This window comes from Camelus ferus, chromosome 23, assembly GCF_009834535.1.
Source record: "Camelus ferus isolate YT-003-E chromosome 23, BCGSAC_Cfer_1.0, whole genome shotgun sequence".
NCBI classification, from domain to species: domain Eukaryota; kingdom Metazoa; phylum Chordata; class Mammalia; order Artiodactyla; family Camelidae; genus Camelus; species Camelus ferus.
In genome coordinates this window covers 15,807,541-15,824,543 of record NC_045718.1, presented here as the reverse complement: position 1 = coordinate 15,824,543, position 17,003 = coordinate 15,807,541, and the positions used below count along the sequence as shown (strand labels likewise).

Genomic DNA, 17,003 nt, shown 5'->3' with positions numbered 1-17,003 from the left:
TGAACTCCTAAGTGGGTACCTACAGATATATTTATATAATTAAATATACAGAGATAATTAAAGATTGTTCTCTAAGCACTGTGTGTTAAATAAGGCAGATCAGGCTCTTCAAAAAAAGTGATATGTGTCCTACACTATATAGGATTCCTTCTTAATCTTATGTTTAAATCTGTCCCCTGCTTCTTCACACATTTTAAAAAGTAATTTATTCTGAGATAATTTCAAACGTAGGGAAAGTTGCTAGTACACAGAACCCCATATCCCAGATGATCCCGTGGTTACCTTTGACCCCATTCGCTGTGCGCGTGTTGTGCATGTGTACCCTTACCACTGTGTCTTTCTGAACCACTGAGAGGAAACTGTAGACATGCAGAAGGCTCAGCTCTCTGTCGTGTATTCTGCCTGCCCCCAAAGGGTGCTTTCCCACATAACCACCACATACATCCCAAATAAGGAAATTCACGTTGGCTCAACAGGACCATCCAATACTCAGAGCCCATTCAAATTCACCAACTGTTCCAATAATGTCTTTTGCCTTTTGGTCCACAGCCAGTCAATCCAGGAACACGTGTCAGGTCTCTTTAGCCTCCTTCAGTCTGGAACAACAGTGCCTCAACCTTTCCCTGTCAAATGCCCGTGACTATTTCAAAGAGCCCAGGCCTTTCATTCCACAGAGTGATTTTTCTTGTCTGGTTTTTCTTTTGACTATTCATAGAGGCCACGCAGCCGGGCAGGAATGCCCCAGAAAAGATGCCGAGCTCTTCTCGTGAGTCATGCCAGGGAACAATGTCATTCTGTCCCACGGCTGGTAATGTTAACCTTAATCACCTGGAAAAGTTGGTGTCGGTCAGGCTTCTGCATAAAACCATCATTTTCCCCTTTGGAATGGAACAGTATTTTGTGGGGAAATACTCTGAAATGACAGCAATATAGCGTTCCTCCCCCAACCTCAGCCATTAGCTCAGCGCCCAGAAACGACTGCCTAATTCAACCCGCATTATCATGGTGGCCCATTGAGATTTTCCATTTCTGTTATTTCTTCTAAATGTATTAGTTGCTATTCGACTGTAAGGAAGACTTTCCCTTCTCCCTCATTTATTGATTGATTGATTGGTTCATTTCTGTGTTCAGTCATTCATTCATATTAGTGTGGATTCATTGACTTTTCATTTCAGTGGTTGTGTTGATTATTTTATTTCAGTGTTGACATAATTATTTTAATGCTCAAAATGCCAGATTTGGCCAGTGGGAGCCCCTTCAAGATGGATATTTTGTCCTTTTGGCATGTCCTCACCATTCCCTGAGCATTTCCTTAATTTCTGGCACTAGTGCTTTTTCTGCCCTGGCCGGGCTGATTCTTTTTATTGCAGGATGATGCTCAGAAACCAAGATCTAGGCTTTCAGTGATCTCATTGCCACTGGGGAGTGATTGCTTCTAGACTCTCAGTGGGTAGAGCTAGAAAATAAATGTGTGTATATAAGTACACATACACATAAGTATTTATCATTATTTTTGTATTTCTCTCTGTATAAATTTTAAGCCACGAGTCCATATCGATCTCCACTTACAATCCAACATTACAATGTACTTTCTAACCTTCCCCCTTTCTGTGTTTGAAAGTCACTTCTCTGACAATGAGAAACCTGACTTCCATTATCCTCAGTATATTTACATTCTTGCTCTATTTTCTAACGTTCTCGGTGTAAGCAATCTCCCAGTCGTAATAGCCAGTCCTTCTCTGCATAACCCCCATCATCACTTACGTGACCTCTGGACATGCCAACACCTCCACATGGCTCTCCCCTCACTGCCTCCCTTCCTCGGACCCAGGGCACACTAAAGCCTCCTTGCTGTCCCCTCCCCTACTGCCTCTGTTCTGCAACCACCAGGTACCCCAAACTCCCTCTCCATATACACAGCCCCCTACTCCATTTCTTTGGCCTCCAGGCATGCTGACACGCTGTGTCCATGTCCCCTCTGCCCGACTTCCAGTGCAGGGCACGCTGACATTCAAGGAAGGGAAAGAAAGGGAGAGAAAGCTTCATGTCTCTTTTTCATTTCCAATTCTGAGGTCTCTTTCAATGTCTTTGTGCCAGAACTTTAATAGGATTTTTACTCTCTGTGTCTCAATTGTTACTATTGCTGATAAGATAGCATGTAGGCCTGTAATTGGCAAGCGTAGGGTCTACCCCAAGTGCTGCGGTCAGAAGGCCCAGTGCACCAAGGGAATGTACGTTAAAGGACTACCGTTAAGTGTGTGGTCTGAGCTGCATGTAAAGATTTCAGGAGACCTGATGTTAAACGTCTCTACAGCAGCTTCTTAATTAATTGAAAAACATCCTTATTCCCAGCAGGAGCTGTGTATTCCAATTGGGTCAAAGTGAAGAGTAAATTACATATTCTATAACTGCTTAATAAGCCCTTTGTTCTTACCTTTGACGTGTGCTCACAGGAGCTAAATGTCACCCTTACAAGGAATGTAATTTAACATTCTTCTTGTAAAAATACTGACCTCCTGGTAGATACGCTTAAATGTGCCTAATAATCAATGTGTCTTTGTCTTATTGATTACATGCTGAGCCTTTCTGTGTAATAGAACCTAGTTTTTTGAAATATAAGAGAAGCAGAAAGAGATAGTCAAACCAAACTCTGATTTAAATGATTCTAAGATGATAATAAAGTTAAACTTATTTTCATAAAGCTGGATTATAATCAGGAGTGGTCTCTTTCTATAGGAAAAAGATGAATTTGTTTAGGAAACTCAGCTTTCCTTTCCTTTTCATCTAAGAATTAGTGATTTTAGCTAATTTATCATTTGCATTATGGGTGTAGATATATGTATCCATGTTAGGGAGAGGAGTTTCCTGCTGTAACTCTCACATGAGGACCCCTGAGTTATTTTAATCTCAGGGCTCCATGAGCACCAGGCACTATTCATCACACTTCATGCATCCAGGCATGATTTACTGTAGGTAATTATTGATCATAGAATTTCCTATCTGCAAGGTTTCTTGAAGGAGGTTATATGGTTTATCTTATAGATGGGGAAACAAACAGAGAGGGGGTATGCCTTTTCCAAACCGTAGAGTTGGAATTAAAATTGGTATAGAATTCCAGTTTCCCAATTTCCATTCTAGTGCCCTTTCCATGATAACAAGCTGCCAAAAGTGGGTGGAAAAACAATCAGGCACCGAAGTAGTGAAACAGCGCCCCCCAGTGTCTCTCTTCTGGGTATCGCAGAAGGACTCCAGGATGTCTGCTCACCCCTGCAAGCAAAAGGCTTGCTTTCTGATGATTGCTTTGTAAAAAGAGTCCGCAAGAGGCACTTATTGATGACCCTTGCATTCACACATTAAAGCCACGTTTCGGAAATCAGCTGGGTTAAAGTGGACTGATATATACGCATATGGGTACCTGGAATTTTCCTAAGTAGATAAAAAAAAATTCATACCTGAAAAACTTTTTTTTTTTTTTTTGACATTCTATTATAACCTGTCTTCTGCATCTGAAAAGGTATAAGAATTACACAATGAGCAGTTAGATTCCCACTCCGGAGAGTAAAAAAAAAAAATCATGGCTAACTCATTGAAGACCTCAGTGTATCCCTCCCTGACCGTGTTCCCTTCCTTCCTTTCCCCCGAGGTAACCAGTAACCTGGATCTTCTACTTTTCATTCTTTTCCTTTTCTTCACAGTATCCACAGACTAGCTTAGTTTCTCTTGATTTTGGGTTGTATTTAAATTACACAGCACAGCAACCTTCTGTAACTTCTCTTTATCATTCAGTATTATGTTGTGAGCTTCATCCAGTATTTGAGCTCTAGTTCATTCATCTTTACTGCTATTTAGTTACTGTAAAAATATATTTATCCATTCTTAATTATTGAACATTTGGGTTGCTTTCAAGTTTTCCTAATACAAGCAATGCTGCTACAAACATTGTGACACGTGAACATTGTGTACCTGAACCTTTTTCTGGTTGAATGAATATCCCTGGGGGTGGAATTGCTCCACTAGTCATGGAATCAAAGGACATATCCCTCTTCAACTTAACAGAGCGTGCTAAGTTGCTCTACCAAGTGGCTGCACCATTTCACGTTCCTACCAGCAATATATTCAGAGCTCCATTGTTCTAAATGTAAGCATTGCCAGATTTAGTTTTTGTCAATGTAGTGGCTATCAGATGGCATTTTATTATGATTATAATTTGTATTTTCTTATTACTGATACATTGAGCATCTTTTCACGTTTGTTGGTCATTTGTGTTTCCTCATCTCTGAAATGCCTGTTCATGTGTCTTGCCCATTTTTCTATTAGATTATTTATCTTTTTCTTGTTAATTTATAGGAGCTCTTTATATATTTTGGATACTTAATTCTTCGTCAGCCATAAATGTAGAACTTACTTTCTAGTAGTTTGGAGTTATCTTTTTTTTCTTTTTTGAGACTTTTTGTTTGTTTGTTTTTTGGCAGCAGTTTTAGGCTCATAGCAAAATTGAGAGGAAAATACAGAGATTCGCCATATAATCCCTCCTTATACACGTATAGGGTCTCCCATTACTAACACTGCCCCCACCAGTGGGCTTGTATTTTCACCCTTTTCTTGGTGTCTTTTTTGAAAGTGTGATTTTTAAAAATGACTTGAAACTTAACAGAAATTTTCCAACCAAGAATTCCTGTGTGGCCTTCACCTAGCTGTACCAATTCTTAACATTTCCCCCAGGTGTTTTATAATGTTATCTATTATTTTTTCTTGAACTAAATTGTAGAAACATGATGATCTTTTACTCCCTACCCAAAACTTCAGCCTACATTTCCTTAGACTAAAGACGTAAGCATATTCATAGTACAATGACAGGAATCAGAAAAATTTTAAATTGAGGATAATTCACTTAACATAAAATTTACTATTTTAAAATGAGCACTTCAGTGGCATTTAGGACATTCATGATGCTGTGAGACCACTGCTTCTATCTACTTTGAAAACATCTTCATCACCCTAAAATTAAACTGAGTACCCACTGGGCAGTTAGTTACTCCCCAACCCTCTCCTGGCAACTGCTAATCTGCTTCTGTGTCAATGGATTTACTTCTAGATTTTTCATCTAAATGGAATTGCTCAGTATGTGATGTTCTGTGACTGGCTTCTTTCACTGAGTATAGGTTTTCAAGCTTCATCCATGTTGTAGCATGCATCTGTGTCTTTTTATGAGTGAGCAATATTTCATTGTATGGATATACCACAGTCTTTTTATTCATTTATTCACTGATGGACATTTGGATTCTTTCCATGTCTTGGATATTGAGAATAATGCCACTTTGAGCATTCATGCACAGATTTTTGAGTACTTGTTTTCAATTCTTTTGGATATATACCAAGGAGTGGAAATGCTGGGTCATATGGTAATTCTACATTTAACATTTTTAGTAATGCTAGCTATTTTCCACAGTGGCTGCAGCATTTACGTTCCTACTACCTATGTACGAGGATTCCAATTTCTCTATATCATTGTCAACACTTCTTATTTCACACCAACTTTTTTTAATAGCCATCCTGGTGGGTGTAAAGTAGTATCTCATTGTGGTTTTAATTTGCATTTCCTTAATGGCTAGTGGTGTTGAGCACCTTTTCATGTGCTTACAACCTATTTGCATATATTCTTTGGAGAAATGTCTTATCAGGCCATTTACCTGTATTTTAACTAGCTGGTTTGTCTTTTTTTGTTGTTGAGTTGTAAGAGTTCTTTCCATATTCTGAATACTAGACTGTTATCAGATAAGTGACTGGCCAATATTTTTTTCCCAATTCTGTTGGGTTACCTTTTCAGTTTCTTGCTGATGTCTTTTGATGCACGAAAGTTTTCAGAAATTTGATTATGATGTGTCTTGGCACAAATTTCTTTGGGTTTATCCTGTTTGGAATTCATTCAGCTTCTTGAATCTGTAGATTTATGCCTTTTGCCAACTTTGGGACATTTTCAGTCATTAGTTTTTCAAATATCCTTTTTAGCCTGACTTCATCCTCCTCTGCTTTAGGGATTCTGATGACACACATGTTAGATCTTCTATACTAATCCCATAAGGCCCCGAGGTTCTGTTTTTGTTTCTGTTTTTGTTTCTGTTTTGTTTTTTAGTTAATTTTCCCTCTATTGTCTGGTTTGGATGATTTATATAGTTCTATCTCCAAATACATTGATTTGTTCCTTTGTCTTCTTCATCTGCTGTCAAGCCCTTCCAAGTAAGTTTTTTCTTTTGGTGGTTGAATTTTTCTCAATTCTAAAATTTACACTTGCTTTTTCTTTATATATTGCACTATCTGCAGAGAATTAACATTCGTTTCATTTGTTTCAAACATGTCTCATATTGTTCCTTGAAACACTTTGTGATGGCTGTTTTATAAACCTAGTCAGATCATTTCAATATTTGTGTCATCTTGGTATAGGCATCTGTTATCGTCTTTTCTCACTTGAGTTATGAGACTCCAGATCTTATCTTTTGTTTTAGCAGACTTCACACTCCACACTGGTAGGGAAGAGGGCACCAACTCTTTGCTGTCAGGTGGGGGTAGATATCCAGGTCCCCCCCAGGCCTCCATTGACACCCTGTTGTGTGTATGTGTGTGTGTGCGTGCCACCTTGCTGGGCTGCTAGGAGGAGGGCTCCCACGTGGCCTCCACTGACGCCACCCCCAGTGGGGAGGGGAGTTCTGATGCATGGAGGTGGAGTCCAAGCTTTCCATGTGCCTTTGTGATGCGGGTGGGACTTGCCGTTTGGCTGGAGTAGGGTCGTTACTGTCAAGGAGTTTACTGTCTTGTTACGTTGCTCCTTTTCCCTTCCTTTGTCCTTGACTTTTGTGGGGGAGGCTTTTTTTGTCTGAACCCATTGGTGTTTCCAGGTTTCCAGGTCCTCCAGCACCTAGTTCAGGATATGCAAGGTAAAAAGAAAACCCGGAGCACTCATCACATGTCATTCCTCGTGTCCCAAGGTCCCCAGCCCATCTGCTTCTCACCACCTTTCAGAATCTTTTTATGTTTTGGCTACACTTAGCAGAAGAAAAGCGCATCTCTCCTGTCTTGTTCCCAGTACCATTTTTGAACAGTCCATCCTTTCTCTTCTTATCTGCAATGCTAACTCTTGTTATCAAATTTCCATACATGCATGGGTGTTTTTAAATGTACACAGGATTTGTTTTCCTCAAGTGTAGTAAGGTGACAGACAAGGAGACAAAAAAAGAAAAAATGCCTTTGAAAGAAGAGTTCATTACCTGTAGTTCCCAAAAGGAGTAGGTACATCATGCTTTGCAGGGCCACACGGAGAAGTACCAGGGTCAGACGGGAGGGAGGAGTAAGGGAAAGCCTGGCCTCAGCCCTTGGGTGTGGTTTTCGCAGGGAGGAATGGGTCAGACAAGGCAGGCATCTGAGGATTTGGCTAGTTTGAGTAATTTTAGTGGGCTTTGGGCTACAGGGGTGGTCACTAGTTGTCCAATATCTGGCCCCAGGGTTGATTCAGAGGAGGAGAATTGTGGGCTTGGTGTGTGAGAGTTAGATAGGGAGGTGGTTGGGGGTGTAAGTTTTGGATTTGTTGGTTTCCATATGACTTGCTTTACTATCTCTAGGAATTAGCTAGCTCCTTGAGAGGCAGTCTCTCCTGGATTAGCAAGGTCCCAAGATGTCAAAGCATCATAAAATATAGAAAATAAGAGCTGTGATGAATACAGTGTTGTTTCTAGTCTGATCAACTTGTCTAGCCTGTGCTAAGAGCAGAATGTCTTAACACCCTTAGCAAGCCCTTCTCCCACTTTGTTGTTGTTTTTAAATGGTGTCTTAATTTTACTTGTCCCTTTGTTTCTTCCATGTAAATTTTAGAATAAGCTTATCAAGCTCCATGAAAAATTCAGATTGGAATTTTGATTGAAATTTTATTGACTTGAAATTAATTTGAAAAGAGCTGAATCTTCACCCCGTTGAGTCTTCTGGTTCGTGTTCTTTACATTTATTGAAATTTTCTTTAATGTCCTTCACTGAAGGTCAGGCTCATCTTTTGCTAGCTTTCCTGGGTAGCTTCGTTATGTAGGCTTTTAATTTTTGTTGCTACTGGGAATAGCACTTTTTCAAAATTACATTTTAAATGGTTTGTTGCTAGTAGTTAGAAATGCAGTTGACTTTTGTATACTGATCTTCTAACAATGAAGTCTTTACAATTATAATCATTTTTCTGTAGATTCTTTTTAGTCCAGTTTGATTACTTTTAATTTCTTTTTGTTTTAAGGTACTGGTTAAGACCCCTTTATTACAATATTAAATCAGAGAGATAATAGTAGGAATTCTGTCATTGGTTTCTGATTTTAAAGAAAATGCTCTTAACATTTTTTCTCTGAGTATGATTTTTGGTGAAGGTGTTGGAAGGCACCTTTGGTCAAGTTAAGGAAGTTCCCATCCTATTCCTGGTTTGCTAGAGGATTTTTTTAAAAATCAAGAATGGAAATGATCATAAGGTTTTTAACCACTTTTTGTTTTGTTTTGTTTTTGTTAATATGGTACAGATTATTTTAAAAGGCTTTAAATTAATTCAAAATCATTACTTAGATTAAAAGAATGCAATGTTTTAAATGAGAGCTCTATTAAATGAAGGTTGAGGTTAAAAAAAACAATGAAGTTAAAGTCTGAAATTATTGTGAAAGCTTTTATTAACTTAATCATTTTTAGTCAATAAAAGGATTTGGGCTAACTCAATTTTAAAGAGCTCTAAATCAAAGGGTTTTTTTCTGCCTGTAAACAGGATCACAGCTGCCAGTTTGCTAAGTCTTTGGTAAAAATGTCTGATTCTACATATAGGCCTTTTCCCCAAAATTGCATGAGTGAATTAGAGTGATTGCAAAATGCAGTTTCCACATTTTCATTAGGAGGGAATTTCATCCCCACCCCAGGAGCCTCCCTGCCTCCTGACTCCCCAGAGTCCAACAGTAAGAAGTGATGGGAGATTAAGAGAAAGGAGGGGTGGGATTCCCTGCACACACCACCCCTTCTTGGATTGCCTGTCACTGCAGATCTCAGCCTATGACATTTCTGGCTAGCTTTGGGTCCCACTGTAAAATATTCTTCTGGTGGAAATGCGAACAAACTTGTATTTCTTTATGGACAAATATGAATGGCTTTAGTCAAGGTAGATCATTTTTTAACAATCAAATGTATTTTTGGATGAGTAATGATTTAATGAGAGCACAAAATGATTCTTGTTCTCTCTGGCTCTGGATATTAGCTCAGTGTTGTGTAATTAACCATAATACAGTACGACATAATGGCTCATACACAATCTACTTTCAGCTTCAATATGCCATACATAAATAGGCCAGAATGAGCACAAAATAGTCTACCTGGAAAACTCTTATTAAAAAGCCAATTCATCTGAAATATTTAAAAAGAGATCTGATGGCTACAAATGTTACTTCCACAGGAAATGAATTGATGATTAGATACTTTATCAGTTAACCAAAACAGCTTTTAGAAACATGTGTTGATGTATTTGTAATGATGAGTTTCCCCAATGGAAAGTTTCCAAACAAAACCCCAAAGACATATGCATTGGAGCCAGAGTATCTTGATTTAGATTACAGCTATTCCTTTCCCTAATTGTGTAATCTGGAGCAAATATTTTAGCTTTGTAAATCTTTACTTCTTCATTTATAAAATGATGACAATGATTACCTCTTAGAGTTGTTAGAAAGCTAAAATGAATTGAAGCACATTGAATGCCAAAGACACTAAACACTCAGAACATAGTATTTCTAATTCCCTTCCAGTAAAACAGCACTGTCTTTATGCTGTACAACATGGTGATGGTGAGCAGCGGCTCCGAGGCTGCGCTACCTGGGGGGGCACCCGGCTCCACTGTCTCTCCAGCTGTGTGACCATTGGCATCCTACTTAAATGCTCTGTGCCTCAGTTTTCTCATCTGTTAAAATGGGCATGATAAAAGCATCTTCCTCACAGGGTGGTACGATTAAATGAGTTTACTTGTGTAAAATGCTTAGTGTGGTGTCTGGCACACAGGAAATGCTATATAAATGTTAGCTAGTATTGTAACGAGAGACTCATGGTGTATATGAGACCGTATACCTCACAACTATTACATCTATAACCACAACTGTTACCAGAGGCAAGTTCGTGTGCCTGCTGCACCATGAGGCCAAATAAACTGAAACATCGAAGTTTGGAGCAGAGAAAGGTTGATTGCAGGGCTGAGCGAGGCGGACGGGGTGGCTCATGCCCCCAAATCCGTGAACTCCCAGAAGGGTTTCAGCAAGCATATTTAAAGGCCAGGTAAGGGAGGGGGATCGCAGGATACACGATCAGCTCGTGCACAGTTCTCCGATTGGTTGCTGTCAAGGTAACAGGGCACTCACCACTATCAACCCCTAGGTGCCAGAAGGTCTGGGGGCCACGTGCTCTCGATCATCAAATAGTTAATTTCTTCCTGTTGGTGGTGGTTTTTAAGCATCTGAAAAACTCAGGAAATACACATGAGATTCTATTATCTGGGTACTTCAGAGAGGAGCTACAGCAGAGGATACGGGGAAGGGTCTGACCCACAGGGTCCTGCTGGGTTACAGGACTGCTCAGTAATATGTGAGTGGGTATACTTTTCTGACCTGAATGCCAGGAGTGTCTTGAAAGGGGTGGAGCAGCCAAGGAGGCCACACATTTCTCCACACTCAGCTGTGAATGCTATGCAAAAACAGCCATCTTTGCAGATTCTAGCTCGGGGCATAGGGAGAAAGGAGCAAAGATATTACATCTCCCCGTGGGTGCCATTTACCCTCAGTAAGCCATCGCTTTAATGAACACCAATATTTTTTAGTTCCACTGTAAATGGTGTTTATGGTGAAAATCATATTGCAACAGCATTAAAGGAACTTTTTAAAGATGAAAAATAAATCAGCTACAAGCATGCCACCGGACGCAAGAACTGGTTTCATTTTTTTCAATTTCCTCCTAGCTTCTGTTTATACGCATAGGCAGTATGCGTTTACACAGTTTCCTTTACTGTGTACATACATTTTTATACTGTTTAGTGTATTTAACATTAATCGATAACCCTTTTCCCTGTTACATAGTCTTTATAATTATTATTTTTATTGATGGCTGCACAGTCATGTTGATAGCCCGTAGTTACTCCTTTTTTGAAAATCAAAATGTCTACCTTTCACATACTGTAGGAGAACTCTGTGAATGCTAGTAAAGGAAATAAATTATAGAAGAAAAGGAAATCAAAGACCTAAACCTTATGGCAGGAGGAAAGAGAAGGGAGTACTTGATCGCCTAAGAGCTGTGAAATCCTATAATTTGATTTTGCAACAGATTTCTACCCCAATGCTTAAGATATCTGTTTTTAAGTTTAAGAGAATTAAAAAGAAGTTGCATGTGATGGGTACACGGAGGTTCATTATCCTATTGTCTACTTTTGTATATGTTTGAAATTTTCTGTAATTAAAAAGGTTTAAAGAAAAGAATGTGTTTATAAAAGATTTTCCCAACACCCCTGGAAGTAGTTTGAAGTGTCTCTTGGTGAGCAGGCTCCCACAGCCCACGTGGCACCTAGGGGAGAATTTTCAAAGTCCCTCTTCCTCAAGAGCCTTTGCTTCCTTCTTCCAGGAAATTGATATAGTGTGCAATGTCCATGCTGGGAACAGTGCTCCCCTGGGTGTGGTGTTCTTGTACCAGGCACAGCGACCACCATCTGCAGAGGTCCTACCCGGGTATCACTAAAGCACTGTTGAGAACATTTTCTTTAAGAAGGTAGGGCAGGGAGTAGAGGGGAAGGGGTGGAGGCCGTAGCTGATTCTTCATCGGTGGCCCATACTGGGGAGGGGGTGACCCGCAGTACATGGCAGTAGAGCAGACCACGCCCTCCTGCCCCGCCTCGGGCTGAGACCATCAGGCCTGCTAACACAACACACCCGGAAGGTGATGGTCCAGGTTCACTAGAGTTCTGTGTTCTGTTAGGGCGTCCTGACGACACTTGCTAAGACCAGGGTAACTCCTGACTCATCTGAGTGCCCAAGTGCCCCCTGCCTGTCCCACCCTCCATCACACCCTCTTCCGGTCTGTCTCAATATTCTTGTCAGAACGTCTCCTTCTGATTTTCCTTCTGGTTCTTGTTCTGTGCTGGTGCCGGGCAGTCCTTTCTCTGTCCGAGGCAAGTCCCATCTTCCGCTTATGTATTTGGGACTTCTCCGTGCCTGACTCCCATGTCCACAGCCGAATGAGGCCTCTGGCACTGCGACCGGCAGGTGTCAGGGGCTTCTCTTGTATTCAAGGATCCAGGACCTCTAGGAAGTGGCAGGCATGGAGTTACCAAGGACCCCAAATGGTAGATATTGTGGTTTGATTAAAGAGAAGTAGAAAATCAAACCATCAGGCTGTACACTTTAAATTTCTACAGTGATGTATGCTAATTATTTCAATAAAACTGGGGGGAAAAAAAAGAGAAACAGCTCAGAGAGATCCAACAGACAGTCTGATAAAGAAGAAGGAAGTCGGTGAGGATACTTACACCATCACCGTGCTCAGTGATGAGCCGTCTAGAACAGGGGTGGATGGTGTGCTGGTCCTCTCAGAAATCCTCACAGCCAGCATGGGGACCGGTACTCAGCAGCGCACTACAAATGTTTGTTGAATGAGTAAATAAAAGTCAATAAGTTAAGTGCAGAACATGTATATTAAGACTGAAGAATATAGACCAGGTGAGTGATCTGAGTGGGTAACAGTCATAAAGAAGACTTCTCATAGGAGGGAAATTATTTTTAGAAACTGAAGGGTAGAGAGGAGTCTAGTGTCACGGTTCCAGCACAGAGTTCGATTGATAATACTGTGTGACCTCAGACAAGTTACTTAACCTTTCTGTGCCTCAAGTGTATCACCTCCAAAATGGAGCAATGATAGTGCCAACCAGATGAGGGCAGGGTAGTCCCGGAGGCCTCAGTGAGTTAATGGGAAATGGGACATGGAACTTGATAAATGGTGGTTATATCATCTGACACCCCGCCTCCACATTCCTAGGGGCCTCCTGCCTGGGCATTGCAGACATTTGAGGATGATAAGGCCTGAATCTTAAATATGAATGGACAATGAAGAAGAACCAGACATACGAGGAAAAACAGCAACATGAAATTAATAATAATTACCATTCTCACAATCATTAGGACCCATGTTTCTTGATGCTTACTATGCGCCAGGAGATGTTTTAATCACTTTGCACGTGTTAAATCCCTTAATCTTTACAAGTCCACTTCACAGGGAGGAAGCCAAGGCCTAAAGAGCTATGCCTTTTCACTTTACTGAAAAAAAAAACCCAACATGAAAGAAATCTGGGGGAGAAGAAAAAAATCATGACTGTCTCTTCTGCTCCTCTTACAGGCCAGCACTTTCATTTTCCTAAATTATTTTCTAGTCTTTGTTCATCGCCAACTTGCTTTTTAAAATAACTTTATTCTTTGTGTAAAAATGACTCAGGCTCATAAAAAAAGCTCCAAACAATAAAAAAAAAAAAAAAGGACAAATAAGAGTGCAAAAGAAAGAGGTGATATTTAAACAGAATGATGCTGGCATTCCGTGACCCTCATAACTGGTGTGTCTACTGTTCACGTGTGAGTCATCGAAGTAAAATGACTCCACAGAACTTGGATATTGTTGCTAATTGTTGAATAAAGGTAGACTTAAAGTTTGTGGTATGAAGCACTAAACTACCTGATATCTCAAAAATTTATCAGATTATATGATTTTTATAGAATAAAAAATTAAGTTATTTGTACAAAACATTGGAAACAATAAATTTTTTTAATGGAAGTACAGTCAGTGTACAATGTTGTGTCAATTTCTGGTGTACAGCATAATAGTTCGGCCAATTCTTCTTGATTTTTTTTTTCTGTTTATTAGACAGCCAAGGCTTCCACCAGTAACCCAAAAGCCCTGGATATCATCTGCCTGGATTGTAAAAATTCTGCAGGAAGAAGGTAATGCTTTTCTTAGCACATGAGGAGATATTATTGGCTTATGTAACCCCTGGGGAGAAAATGTTCATTAATCAGATTTCTGTGAAGGATTTGAGTCTGAAAAAATACGTTGAGAAAGGAGAAAGATTGGTGATACCTCACAATTTTAAAGCCGCTGGATGGGGCCTCGCTCTCTGGTTCATCACTCATGTTTTGAGACGCAGTAACGGGACGGGGAGGCTGAGGCGGAAGACATAAACGATGCTCAGCTTATGATGAGCCGAGACCAGAACCCAAGTTTCTTGATTTGTAGTAGTTTAGAGACGTTTGTTCCCATTTGTGGGCAAGGGGAAAGAGAAAACAAAAAAAGAGCAAGTAGGTCATTGAAATAAGAGCTCAAGACAAGACATTTTATTGGTCAGAATGTAAAGCATTCTGTTAAGTTCCCTAACTTCTGTGGGGGAGGGTATAGCTCCATGGTGGAGTGCGTGCCTAGCATGCACGAGGTCCTGGGTTCAACCCCCAGCACCTCCATTAAAGGTAAATAAATAAATAAGTAAAAACCTAATTACCTCTCCCTGCACCACCCCAGAAAAGAGAAAGTTCCTTAACTTCTGAATAAACGTCAGCAAATTTCCAGGATTAGACCTAGGAGATCCGAAAGTACCTTTCTCCCCTTTTAAATGCAAACATAAGCAGATTTCAAAAGCTGTTCCCATCTCCACCCTGAAAGGCAGTGCTCATACCTGTGAAGAGAGACAGGAGAGGCTCTATGTACTGATGCCCCCCCCCCATCAGCCTGTACCCATCCCCGTGGGGACCAGAGGATCTGTAAGTCCCTGAGATGACCTTGTGGCAGCACTGGAAGATGTTACACAAGGGGGAGATTTAAAAATGCTCTGTGGGGTTTTAGAGATCTCACGTCCTGGTGATCCCTGGTTAAGACTGCTGGTTGAAATCAGCATAGGTTATAAGTGAGTAGAGGGCTGCTCCCTAAAAGCCCCCCGTGGTTGCTCCCTTGGGCCCGAAGTCCCACACACTTTAAGGGGGCGCTCGAGGAGCAGCAGTACGCGCCCCTAAGAGCCACTACTGTTTTCACAGGTGTCCTGCAAGAGTGTCAGTCAGATTCAGAGAACGGAGCAACATCAGAGAGAAAGCCTACTGCATCATAAAGAGAGGAGCTGGGAACAGGAACCTAGAAACATTTCCAGTGGGCTTGAAGCTTGCTGTGTTTGGCATCTTCATCATTGTGATGCTTGTCTACATAACTGTGGAAAGGAAGCCGCTCTTTGGCTAAGTGCTTTAGAAGCAGAGTAACGAGCGCCTGCCTGAGTGTTGCTCCAAGCCCTCCTGCTTCAAAAACAACAGAGGCTGCTCCTAAGAGGGGGAGCAGCCCCGCAGCCAGGAAGTCTTCCCTTGCTCTGTGCGGCTCGCAAGGATCCGCATCCGGGCTCAGCCAGGTGGGAGGAATGAGGGGGAGAACCAGGCACCTGTGTCAAAAAGCTTGCTAGTAGGAAACTCCCCGATCAGGTTGGCCATCATTAAAGGTACTTTCAAGTTTGTGCAGACCTCTTAAAAGGACACTGTGCCTGGTGTTTTTCTTTTTAAGCCATGGATCACATTTTACTCACTCTTCAAATTGTACTGGGAAAGGCCACAACAGGTAATTAATAAAAAAAAAAAAAAAGGAGTGTGGTTGGGTGAACACAGAGAACTGGCCAACATCATCAGTAATGAAAGGAAAACATTTGGAACGAGATGGCATTTTTGCCATTGAAACTTAGCAAGTTTTGAAAAACTGAAGGCCTGATGAGGGAGCGGTGCCCATGGCCCCTGGGAGCAGGCGGAGCTGGGTGGGAGCCTGAGCCCCTCCATTTATTGGCTTTGTGACCTTGGGTGAGTTAGTTGTCTTCTCTGAGCTTCAGTCCAACTTCTGAAAATAGGGGTAAAATAGACCTCTTAGGGTGATGAAGAATTTGAAGAGATGACGCATGTAAAGTACTTAGTGTGGTCCACACCTGACTAGTAGTAAGCCCTCGATAGATGCTCAATAAATGTATAAGCAGTGTTACACTTTGGCACAATATTTCTGCTTCTGGGAGGAGCTAATTCTAGACAGCGAAGTCTTAAGTACAAAGCAGTTGACTAGCAATTTCCATGGCAGCCAAAATGTAGAACCAACTCAAATATCCAGTAATCGGGAAATAGTTTAATGACTCGAAGTCTGGCCTCTTGATAAATGACTATGCAAGAATTTAAAATATTAAAGAGTTTATCATAACAGAAAATGCTTACTTAAAAAAATTAGAGTAGCTTTATTGAGATATAATTTACATGCCGTACAATTCACCTAATGTATACAACTCAGTGATTTTTGGAATATTCATAGAGTTGTACAACCATCACCACAATCAATTTTAGAATATTTTCATCACCCCTAAAAATGCTTTTTTTTAAGGGTAAGTAAAAAAAGGATACAAATTTACTAGTGTGTCATCACAACTATACAAAACACTGGAAGAAAATATGTCAAAATGTTAACAGTACTTCAGTAATGGGACTCTGACTTTCTTTTCTTTATTTCTACTTTTCCATGTCTCTAAAGGTTTTTAGAAGCGAGGTGTGTTAATTTGCTAATGCAAGAAAATAAATTCTAATTTAAAAAGATTGTATACTGTAATACAGTTTGACTGCAAGGAACATAAATCTCTGGCAAAGCTGGCTTAAACAAATAGGGATTTATTTTTATCTCATAAAAAGGAATTTGGAGCTTAAGGCATATAATATTGTTTAAAAATAGTCAAATGTAATGTGATTCAGATTCAAATAAATCAACTGTAGAAAAAATTATGATCAAGAAAATTTGCAACTGACTAGATGTTTGGTGATATTAAGAGATACTTGATCTTACTGAGCATCAGCAGCTATTCTGTGACCATGAGGCAAAAAGCGTAAGAAAAAGGCTAAGAGATCATGAAGACATTGGCCTGCTATTTTTAAACTGCTGACATTTGT

General features: G+C 40.4%; 1 protein-coding gene across 1 annotated transcript in view; it reads left to right on the top strand.

Moving 5' to 3' along the window:
• Window positions 1-15,908, top strand: part of LEMD1 (LEM domain containing 1) — a 58,078-nt gene extending 42,170 nt beyond the window's left edge. The window contains exons 5-6 of the mRNA XM_032466461.1: window positions 13,933-14,009; window positions 15,090-15,908. Of these exons, the coding sequence (XP_032322352.1) occupies window positions 13,933-14,009; window positions 15,090-15,285 (273 nt within the window). The 3' untranslated portion in view covers window positions 15,286-15,908. The remainder of the gene's footprint in view (window positions 1-13,932; window positions 14,010-15,089) is intronic.
• The last annotated feature ends 1,095 nt before the right edge of the window (window positions 15,909-17,003 follow it).